Consider the following 12,572-nt stretch of genomic DNA (forward strand, 5'->3'; position numbering starts at 1 on the left):
AATCCACGTGTCTAACTACTACCAAATATTTAAGAGGGCAAGTGAGGGAATCGCGGGCGCGGTCGGTCCAGGTCGCACCGTTGACGGTGCGTGCAATCTCCACCGTCCAATCTGGATGGATAATAGAAAAAGCGCACGCTCAAGTTTTCCCTTTATGGGAGCCCAACTTACAGGAGGGAGGAGCCTGACTCTAACCTATATATATATATATATTTGAAATTTTATTTTTGTTTTGAGCGAGGGCGGGGAAACATAGAAACCCTAACTATCGGTTTAGGGTTTAGTATGTATCTGGACAATCGAAATCCCTCTGAGAACAAAGAAAATAAGGAGACTTCGAAGAGAAGAAGAAGAATAAGGAGACTTCAACTATTCTCGAACCATCCGAACCAAAACTTCCTCTTGATTCGACCTCCATCTCCAACACTTACTGTGACAAAGAAAAGGTAACTACTTCCTCTTCCTTTCTTCTTCTTCTTCTAAGCAATTATAATGATGGGAAGATGCGATTCACTGCTAGTCACTAACTCGTTCACTAAGAGTTGAAATCATTCACTTCATTCACAGTCTATTAATCACTTGCACTGATTTCATTCACCGTAGAGATTAATCAAACCACAGATTCAATCATTTACGAATAGTTGGCATTCTCGATCATTCACTAAGAGTTGAAATCATTCTCGAAGTGCTAAAATCATTGAAGAAATTGAAATCATCCACTTCATTCATGTGCATTATCGATTATGTTCGAATTCATTTGAACTTCAATCATTGGCATTCATTTGAGTTCATTCACTTTATGCATTGGCACAATTACTCACATTCCCTTCACTCGTCGTAGTAATCGACCACAACCATCTATGGAGAGCACAATGCATCATGGTGTCTTTGCCATGTCGGAAGATGAATTGGAGGATACATCATGGTCATCCGGTGCATCGTTTGTATTTCAAGTCTTGGGGTTTTGTATCCATGTTTATCCTTTTGCTGGAAGTTAAAAGCTAATATAACTTTCGAGGTTCATTTCTGAAGTCAAATAATAAAGAAAAGGCCCAAATTATGAGAATTAACTTTACTTGGAACATGAGTGAGTTGCATATTAAAGTGACAATCAAACATAGCCCAAATGGTAAGAGCTAACTTTACTTGAACAAAAGTGTTAAGGGCTCGATGCGGATTAGAAGGATCATAGGGTAAAAGATCTACAATTGCAAAAGACGAGAATTCATCATGTTGTAACTTGTAGATGCGAAACTATCATATAATAATTGTGGAAGCTAAGTGGCCATCTAGGGAGAAGTAGTGGTGCTTGCCATTCTATTTTTATTTGGCAAATGAGCTTTTGAAAGCTAGGTACAAAGGTACGGTCAACAACATATGGTTAAGTGTTTGATGATGACAATTTTACACCTTTTAGACTATTACAACACCGTGAACACATTTAGTAATTAAGGTGTTGAATTAAATACCACTATTACGACCCCTTAAATGTAAAGTGACTACATACCCTAAACCAAATGTCGAAACCCTAAAAAAGAAAGAAATCAAAGAAGAAGAAAACCAAAAAGAAAACATTCAAAGAAGAAAAGGATTTGAACCATAGACCTAACATATCTTGTTTTATATATCATTGTTTTATTCTTTATTAGTTTTAATTTTTTGAGAGTCGGGCTCCTACCCAAAGTTGGTCGGGCTCCTCGTGGTAGAGGTTGTCAGACAACGGGTCTCCTTGTGACAAAGTCAGGCTCCTGGTAACTGAGACTGTCAGAGAGTCGGGCTCTTTGTGACAGAGTCGGGCTCCTGGTGACAGTCGTTGTTAGCTTTTTTATCCACATTGGACGGTGGAGATCGCATGCACCATCAACTGTGCGACCTACACCGTCCGCGCCCGTGATTCCCTCACTTTCCCTCTTTAATTTTTGGTTGTAGTTAGTCATGAGCCTCCACCAATTCATTTGTCTGTTTGTCTATTTATAGACACACATACATGATGATGACCCCATTGCATTCCTCACCTAGGTTTTTATTTGTAAACAAGTATTAAACGGGCCTGGTGAGGGAATGCCACTCACTCACAGTGCAGACTATATATTCAGATTGTTGTAGATGAATATATGTATATAGATGGCTGGCAAGTTCAAAAAGATGTTTATATTGGAATTTTTGTTTACCATATCTACTTATATTCATAATTGATTTTGATGTATGACCATTGCATATAATCTATCTATTGAAGTCCATATTCACATCATGTAATCCACTGTTTTTGGTCTTGCTAAAAAATCTTGTACATGTAAAACTCATGTATGTTTATTATTCATTTTTCAATAATATATTGACTATACTTTTAATGCACGTGTTTAACTTCTTCTCTTTAGGAATTTGATTCTAAGGTTTTAGTAAGAAGGGGTATCAAACGCAAGAGAACAAGAAAGATAGAGGTCCAAACAACATGAGGTGCCAAAGGTAGAAACTTTTGAGGATGCAAACCCTAAACCAATTCATGAATGCAGTACACTTGGTGAGCCAACGGAAAAATCAAGTGTTGATGCTCCTCCAACAGGTCAACTACCTTTAATGATCACACTTCAAAGATCATACATTTTCATATATCACAATCTTCAAAGATCACACATATTGTTATCATGTCATACTCTAGTGGTTCCGCATGTAACCAACTAATAGGCGATTGTATATATTCAAATTGTTATGACTAGTCCTCAATGATGGAAATGCCTATGCACTTAAAGAGGAAGGGACAACAACACATGTTCAGCTATACTTGCTTGGTCTAGATGGATCTCCAACCCTACAACCATTTCTCTTGATAAACAGAGATCAATGGATGTTGGAAATGTCTGGGCGATTGCCGGAAAACAACTCTTGAGACAATAGACTCCACTGTCAAAAGAATCAATTCAAGTTGCCATTATATGTAGTAGTGGCAATCAGTGTTATGTGTATGGGGATCCCACATGAGCAAATTGCATTGGAAACTTGCTAGAAAGTTATATTTGCAAGGATGCCATCTATGATGGCAAATGCAATTGTTACTAATAAATCTTGGACATAATATAATGTTGTATCTAATTTTATTGCTCAAAATTATAAAAGTTGGATCACTATGGTTGGTGAAAAAACACAAACCAAGTGCAATATTTTATTGTGTTAGTTTCACGCTAGAAAAGCTTAGGTTGATAACTTGCTGCCCAAGGATTAACGTTGAAAGAAACCACCTCTATCAACATATGTGCCAACTAATGCATTGCATTATGGAATTTGCATTCAATGTTAAACCATCCCCCTTCTATATAGGAGGGCAAAAGAAGGAAAAAGGGTGGCCGCCATCATACTCCCCGACAGCGACTCCGGGGAGCACACGATAGAAGGACCGCAACACCTAGAAGAAGAAATCCCGTACGTCACCACGACGTTGAACCCACCCTTGGATGCACGCTTGGATTCCATCGGCGCCACGATGGCACAAAGAGCCGACACGAGAAGCAACACATGTGGAAGGACTACAAGCAAAATAAACACCAACCGCCGAACTAGCATGAGAAGGCCCATAGGAAGAACAAATGCAAGAGTTGAACGAGCGCCAACAAAACCCACTGACCCCCTGCACCAAAACTGACGGAACAGACCGGCCCCCCCAAACCTGAGACAATAGAGCCTATTGGCCCCCTTGAACCCACGTCTACGACGCAGACCATGACACCCCCCGGAGCACCTATCGTCGTTCTTGTGGAGCCGGAACGACCGGAGCCAATCATCCTAGACATCTTGGACGACTAATGAAGGTGTTGTTCGGTCGGCAACCGACTCTGTTGCCGACACACAACAGAGTTTGAATGTTTCGTACCGAATGTTCTATCAACAAATTGTGGTTGTGCGAATGGATACTACGTTACTGTAATCTTATCGATGTTACACAGATATCGAGATCGTTACTTACGTAATATAGTTATAGTAGGATGGAAATATATTAACAGAAAATAAACATTTGCACATTGAGATTTCCTACAACTAAACTTATATTACTAAAAATAAAGGATAGATTTTACAATGCCTTTGGTTCCTTTTTATAGGCAACCTGAAGGACTTCCTCATCAAGAAATATATATTGCCCTATCGGCAAGAACTACAAAACTTGTAACTAACTATAATTTTCGGTATTAACTATTATTTGGCAAAATGATGACTCATTGATCCTCTTCCTCGATCCGACTTCGATTTCGACTCCAATCCTCCGACTTCGACGCTTCCCCATTATGTCCGTCCGCCCCTTTGTTCGGGTAACAGAAGGTCTTCTATGGGTTCAACCATGCAAGCACTGTCCCACAGGAGTGCCATGTGTTGGTCGCCTTGGACGGCCAAGTGGGAAAGGTCAAGAAGGAGAAAGACAAAGGAACAGTTACGGCAAGCGAAGACGACAGGTGGGGCCGTAACGTAATGAAGAGGAAGTAACATGCGTAGTGTAGGGACAACCAAAGCGTAATTATTGTTTTAAAGAGAAAGTAATGGTTCATGCGCCGAGCGTAACCATCCATGACCTTGTATATAAAGGGCATGGAAAACTTGTAATAGCTAGCGATAATTTTGTATTCAACATCTGCAATATAGTTTCTGTTTGCTTGACTCGAGTCTGTGTCCTCGTAACTCTGCATATATGTTTCATGTCGAGTGCATTTCCTATGTTGAGTCATATACGTTGCGTAAGCTATTGCATAAGAAGTCAGCTGTAGCAATCTTCCTAATCTCCAACGTCTCCACGATTAAGTTAACAGTTACAGGATCAAGGTATAGTCACCTGTAACACGATTACGACGTACTCTCCCATTCCTAAACCACAATACCCTTGAGCCAAACTCCAAAGGATTGAGGATTTGGCACCGTGTCACTTTAACCGGTAACAAAGTTCTTGTTCTTTTTCTCTCTCCTAGTTATTAGTCTCGTTTTGGTTCTACTCTATTATACTCATCCGTAACACTAGTTGGCATTCATACTAATTATTGGACTATTCCTTTTCACACTTCTTACGACAATATTTCATTTCAACTACCACTATACTTCCTTCCGACTAGGACTACGACAATACTTCGACTAGCTTGTCGACCCATGTACTTTGGCTAGCCAACCGGCCAACAAATAACTTAAGTGCCATACTTAAGACACCACTTACAAGGTTGAGCTCATATGTGTATGCTTTATTCACACATAGAGACTTTGTGCTTCAATGTATGAATACCATTTCTTACGAAGGAGACACATATCAAGATTCGACCAAGGATGTAGATTGATGAACAAGGTTGATCTTGAGGATTGTGTGCAACAAAGGACAACTCTAACCCCTAAGCTAATTGGTTTGTGTGCACAACAACAACCAATGTGCCCAAAAGAGGATTGATAAGAGGAATGCAACAAAATCGTCACAAAGGAGAAAAAGGGGCCACACTCAAAATTTCGCAAGAACATATTGATAGCTCCCCAAACAAGACCAAAACACATTCCGGAAGACTATAGAGAGGTGCTTGTCTTACTAAGAGGCAATTGCCAATAGGCAATGTGTGAGGCTGAGAAGTTTAGTGTTTGCATTGTGATAGGTTGACATTGACTTCAAGGGACTTTAATGTTGAATGTTGCAGAAAGGTGTATTTTGCCAACCATTGAACAAGAGCAATGATCTCTAAATTTCTGTTACAGTTTGCGGTGATTTTTTATGTTTTTCGTGACCAAAGTTTTTATATCTTGGATTACTCTAAGTTTTTTGGTCTATGAATATGTGTAAGATTTAAAGTGTCAACATTTCAAGTTTTTGGTCTATTTAGAAAATGGGGTATGGTTAGATGTAGGTAGCCAAGTTAGATGAAGGTACTCAGTCTAGTTGGGTTAGATGCAAGTACCGTGGTTTACAAACTTGGGTTGGGTTAGTGGAGTTAGATCCAAGTGGCCGGGTTAAAAACTTCAATTGAAAAAATAGGCACTCGAGTTAGAAACATTGGGCTAAGTTAGAAGTGAGGTAGGACAAACCTAAGTTAGAAATGACAAGTGTAGAGACACAACCAAGTTAGACATGACAAAGGTGGGATAGAGCCATCCCTTCTAAGATCACTCACCATTTGTTACCCTCTACACCAAGCCTAGTTAATATTTGGTTGCAAATAGACACGAGCCATATCTCCCCTATACATAAATCCATACCCTTCAGTGGACCTACCCACATATTATGTCTTGTATGTGATAAAAGGGCCGATATTGGCAGTTGGTGGGTGTACATGATGTCCAACAAACCTTGGAAGATCCATGTCTCCTCTTGTTGACCTCCCTATAGTCTCCCACAAGGATTAGTAATCATCAAATGTGTCTATGAATGAACCCCACATTGAGCAAACTATGTATAATCCCCAATTACCATAGGACATCAAAATGCAGAGAAGACATACTTTGACTCCACTTGACCAAACACCACACCCGTTGTCGTACAATTCATGCTTGATGTGTCGAACCACCAAGGTTTCGTACAAAGAGAATTGTAACAAAAAGTGAGAGAGATGAGCGTGAATAAGATATAGAGAGAGTATATGATAAAAACAAGCTTTATTATATTGAGAATATAAGATTTTTACCAAAGTTACAATGCTCGATTACAAAGATGATACTTTATCTCTGCTAAACTCTAACTCAAACCCTTGACTTCAATTTTGAAAGACGAGAGAAGACACTTTGCACATGAGCTATCTTGATTTATTGTTGATTGATTGATTAACCAATTCCTTGATCAATTCACCCCAATACCTTGATACTTCCTTTCCCTCTCTTTATAGAGGTCCTCTCATGCATATGATGCATGTGAGGGTGCATGACATGCATGCAATGCATGTGATGTGTGATCGCCATTTGGTGCACATGCGTTCCTTGTGATGCATGCTAGTCATAAGACATTAGTATAACGATACAAATATAATCATATAGAACAGCTTATCCTAGTGGTTTATACCCTATACTTGATATAATATTTGAGTTTGTTTTAATATCGTGAAGCAATCAATTGCTTCACGACACCGTTGAAGAAGCTCACACCATACACATAAATTTCCAAATAGATCTTGCCATGGGACAATTTATGGGATACAAGTATGTTGCCCGTGTCATTTCAATGTCATCATTTGGTCTCATGGAGAATGACCTATAGGACTAGGATAACAATCGAGCATACTTTTATTTAGGATTTCCAATTATCTATTTGAAGCACCATATACTATGCCTTTAAAAAGAGATATATGTTTTCTGTCACTCAAACTAATCCAAAAGCATCAGGGTAGATGTACACTAAATAAAACCAGTGACTAATACCTCTAGAGTGAGCCAATGACACAACAAATACTATTATTCTAGATGATGTCCTGAACATTGAATGGCAATGATGATGGTGAATTTGCCGAAGGCCACTCCGTTTTAATGACGTGTACATCTAATGCGTTACTATAAGCTACTATAATTGCACAACATTTAAAAACCTCTAGTTCTCTCGAACAAATATGATTGTTGCTCAGAAAATGCCCCGAGCTTATATTGCCCCACATTCATATTCTCAACAGAAATAGAGGGAAACCATATGTGTGAACAAATCAGCAAGTCATCTTCTCCCTTCCTAGAAGCATATTTACACCTCATGGCTTCAACCTGTCTTGCATCTTCTTGCATCCCGGCATCCGAGAAGATGGTAGCCATAAGAACGTAAGCTCCAGCACAACCATCATCTAGCTGTACTACCTGATCAAAAGCCACTTTGCCAAGCCTTACATTTCCCCATCGTTTACAAGCACACAAGAGAGCAAGCCAAACTGCAGGATGATCGGAACAAGGCATTACCTTAATCACCGACATTGCCTGATCAAAGTATCCTACACATCCAAAAACTGTCACCATGCATGTATGATGTTCTATGGTTGGGACAACACCATATTTCCTAGTCATATCATCAAAAAGCATTTGAGCCTCATCCAATAACCCTGCATGACTACAAGCTGTGAGTATGCAGACAAAAGTGATATCATCAGGCGAAAGACCTTCACTTTGCATCCTTTCGAAACACTTCAATGCTGCATGACCTTCTCTTTGTTGGGCGTGGCCTGCAATGAGAGCATTCCAAGATACTAGATCACGATTCGGAAGCTCTTCTAGCACTTGCCTTGCTTTTGCAAGCATGCCACATTTAGCATACATATCAACCAATGCATTACCGAGCATGGGGTCCTTCCACAACAATCCATTACTCACTATCTCTTCATGAATTTGTTTTCCATTGTCTAAGGCTCCTGCACTACCACATGCTTTTAAGGTGCAAATCAAGGTGACCACATTTGGTTCAACACCCGCACTTTTCATCCTTTCGAAACAGTTCAGTGCTTCATGTGCTTGTCCCTGCTGTGCATATGCAGCAATGAGTGCAGACCAAGAAACCACATCTTGTAAAGGAAGCTCTTGACACACTTCTAATGCTTTGGCAAGTAGACCACATTTGGCATACATATCCACTAATGCATTACCAAGAACACTATCCTTCTCCAATAAGCCCCTATCCACAATCTGATTGTGAATTTCTTTTCCCTTTTCTATAGCTCTTGTAATGCTACAAGCTTTCAAAATACAGGTGAAGGTAACTGGATCTGGCGATAAGCCCTCATTTTGCATCTGTATGAAACAATTCATGGCTTCGAGTGCTTTCCCGACCTGTGCATATCCCGTAATTAAACTGTTCCAAGAAACCGCATCTTTTAGAGGAAGCTCCTCAAGCAGTTGTTGAGCATTTTCAAGATCATCACATCTAGCATACATATCCACCAAAGAATTGCCAAGTGTGACATCATTCTCCAGCCAGCCCATTCCCATGATTGTTGCATGAATTTCTTTTCCTTTCCTTATTGTTCCTCTAGATCCACATGCCTTCAAGGTGGAAATGAGGGTGATCACATTTGGACAGAAACCCTCGTTTTGCATCCATTCCAAACAGCTCAATGCCTCCACGCATTTCCCCTGTTGGGCATACCCTGCAATCAGGGCATTCCACGAAATTACGTCACGAATAGGAAGCTCTTCAAGGACCTCGCGTGCTTTAACAAGAAAACCACACCTTGCATACATATCGAGCAAAGCAGTGGCAAGCAAAATATCCTTCTCCAATAATCCTCTACTTACAATAATTTCATGAATTTGTTTCCCCTTGTCTATGGCTCCAGTGCTTCCACAAGCCTTCAAGATGCAAATAAAGGTGACAACATTTGGACAGAGTCCCTCACTTTGCATCCATTCATAACAGTTCACTGCTTGGTGGCCTTGCCCTTGTTGGGCATACCCTGCAATCAGTGAAGACCAAGAGATTACATTTCGAATAGGAAGCTGTTCGATCACTTGTTCTGCTTTTACAAGCATACCACATTTTGCATACATGTCCACCAAAGTAGTGCCAAGAACAATATCCTTTTCAATCAAGCCCATGCTTATTATCTGGTTGTGAATCTGTTTGCCATTGCCCACAGCTCCTACACTGCCACAAGCCTTTAATACACAAATGAAGGTTACTGTATCTGGTGATATACCCTCATTTTTCATGCGTTCGAAACAGTCTAGGGCTTCATGGCCTTGCCCTTGTTGTGCATATCCTGCAATAAGTGAAGACCATGAGATTACATTACGGAAATGAAGTCTTTCCAGGATTTGCTTTGCTTTTGTGAACAAGCCACACTTAGCATACATATCAATCAAAGCATTCGTCAGCAGAAGATCTTTCGCCAGCAAGCCCCTACTCATAATATCCTCATGAATCTTCGACCCCTTGTCTATATCTCCTACAATACCACATGCCTTCAAGATGCAAATAAAGGTGACCACATCTGGAGAGACCCCATCATTTTGCATCCGATCATAGCAACGTAAGGCATCGTGACCTTGACCCTGTTCAGCATACCCTGCAATTAGTGCATTCCAAGAGATCACATCCCGCACAGGAAGTTCTTCAAGCACTTCTTTCGCCCTTGCAAGCATGCCACATTTTGCATACATATCCACCAAAGCATTGCAAAGCACAACATCCTTCCCCATGAGGCCTCTATTCACGATCATATCATGAATTTTTTCACCCTCATCTATAGCTCCAATGCTACTACAAGCTTTCACGATGCAAATAAAGGTAACTAAATCCGGAGGAAGGCCCTCATTTTGCATCCATTCAAAACAATTCAATGCTTCGTGAATATAACCCCATTGTGTATATCCAGCAATTAGTGCATTCCAAGAGACCACATTACGAGTAGGGAGATCTTCTAGTACATTTTGCGCCTTCTGGAGCATGCCACATTTGGCATACATGTCCACCAAAGCAGTGCCTATCATGACATCCTCCTCCAACAAGCTCCTACTCATAACTTTGCTGTGGATTTGTTTGCCCTTTTCTATAGCTCTAATGCCACCACATGCCTTCAAGATGCAAATGAAGGTGACAATATCTGGAAAGAGACCCTCATTTTCCAACTGTTCGAAACAGTTTAGTGATTCATAGCATTCTCCTCGTTGAGTATACCCTGTGATGAGGACATTCCAAGAGACTATATCTCGTTCCGGAAGGCATTGGATCACATAATGTGCCTTTGCAAGCATATCACACTTGGCATACATAGTGGCCAATGCAGTGCTGAGCATGATATCCTTCTCCAGAAGGCCTCTCCTCATAATTTCATCATGAATCACCTTTCCTTTTCTAGCATCTCCTGTTCTACCACAAGCTTTCAGTACACAAATGAAGGTGATTGCATCAGGAGAGAGACCCTCACTTTGCATCTGTTCAAGACAATTCACCGCACCACAGCACTGCTCATGTTGAGCATACCCTGCGATGATCACATTCCACGAGACAGCATCTCGAATTGGGAGTTGTTCAAGCACCTCATGAGCTTTTGCAACCTCCTTACACCTAATATACATATCCATCAGGACATTGCCAAGCACAACATACTTCTCCAAAAGCCTAGTTCTGATAACCCTATCATGAATTTCTTTGCCTTTTTCAATAGCTCTTGTTTGGCCACAAACCTTCAAGATGCAAATGAAGGTGACAGCGTCGGGCAGAAAGCCATCTTTTTGCATTTTCTCGAAGCATTGTAGAGCTTTATGAGCTTGGCCATGTTGGGCATAGCCTGAAATAAGTGCATTCCAAGGGGTCACATTCCGAATCGGAAGCTCTTCGAGCAATTGGTGAGCTTTTGCAAGAGCGCCGCATCTTGCATACATACTAATCAAAGTGCATGCTACGTAATAATGGCTGCTGTCGCCAGTGGTGGTTCTCCTAAGCAACCCTCTTCTCAGAATATCTGCATGCAATGCCGTGCCATTATGCACATCCTTTATCCTGGCACATGCCTTGAGTAAGGCCACAAAAGTGAAAGCATCGCCATCAATGATGATTCCGGTCATGTATCACCCCACCCCACCCACTCTCTCTCTCCCTCTGATGCTTGCTTCCTCCATGGTCCACCTCCATGGCAACCCATCCACCCACCTGCCACAAGACACTGTCTCTGTCTCTGTCTCTGTCTCTGTCTCTTGCAGTTGCAGTTTAACTTTGCATTGGTAGTAGGGTAGGGTCACGGGTGGAAGGGATTATTTGCGATATAGATATGTACATATGTCATGCCATGTCTATTATACATATGAAGAAGTTACAGAGGTGTTCTTATGAGTTTCTCGATCTTATGCTATGTATGTACATATGTACATACATATATGTAGAATTTGGAAAGACTTTATAAACTAAAATGCTATAACTCCTTGGAGAGCCCATTGGGGTGGTCACTTTTGCCATTATTGAATGTCATTCACATTATGTGAGCATTCACATTATGTGAACTTGTCCGTCGCCTTCAAATAATAGATTTACAATTTCCCCAATAAATTAAAAAGATAATTAATCGGGTGAGGGACATGATGAAATTTTAGCCTAGTGTTATCATGTGAGACGAAGTAAGTGATGCAGTCAACATCAACCAGCAATTGTAAGGCTTTGATGAGTAGGAGGGCATGGGGTTTATGGTGCAACTTTGGGTGTGCGCGTAGGAAAATGACCTGTAAATCTTGTGGTGGTAGCAAATATTCAATCGAGAACTTCAAAGACCTAAGAGGAAAGGCTCCACACCTAGTTTCATACCCCATGGTTCTTGGGTTGTGGACACACCCGTTGGATGACCAACACTTGGCATGCCTATGGGAGGGCAATTTCCAAGAATGAATCTAAAGCTCAAAGTTGGCGGAGTAGGGGTTAGCAAGATGGGGAGAGTTTGTCAATCATTGGGATTACGGTGATAACTTCTTCTAGCATATCCAACAATGGGAGGGTGCCAATGATATCTATGGTTAGGGGTGGAGATGGGAGTTGTGGTGGGGGCACAATCACTATGGGTGGAAGAGATTGAATAATGCATGACACTTCATGGGGCACAAGGAGGGTGGATAGTAGTCTGCAAGGAAAAGTCAGCATGAAAAATGTCTTAGTTCCACTTGGACACAACTTACAAGAC

The 12,572-nt window shown here is 40.9% G+C and overlaps 1 protein-coding gene across 1 annotated transcript; it reads right to left on the minus strand.

Annotated features, from left to right (window-relative positions):
- Positions 1–7,430: 7,430 nt before the first annotated feature.
- Positions 7,431–11,584, minus strand: LOC147863148 (pentatricopeptide repeat-containing protein At2g39620-like). Its single transcript, XM_087321232.1, has one exon. The coding sequence runs from the start codon at positions 11,470–11,472 to the stop codon at positions 7,513–7,515; it is 3,960 nt and encodes a 1,319-aa protein (XP_087177358.1). The 5' UTR covers positions 11,473–11,584; the 3' UTR covers positions 7,431–7,512.
- Between the last annotated feature and the right edge of the window lie 988 nt (positions 11,585–12,572).

Source organism: Azolla caroliniana, unplaced genomic scaffold, assembly GCF_043228905.1.
Source record: "Azolla caroliniana isolate FFs.n. ecotype wild unplaced genomic scaffold, voAzoCaro1.0.p SCAF_6, whole genome shotgun sequence".
Classification (NCBI taxonomy): Eukaryota; Viridiplantae; Streptophyta; class Polypodiopsida; order Salviniales; family Salviniaceae; genus Azolla; species Azolla caroliniana.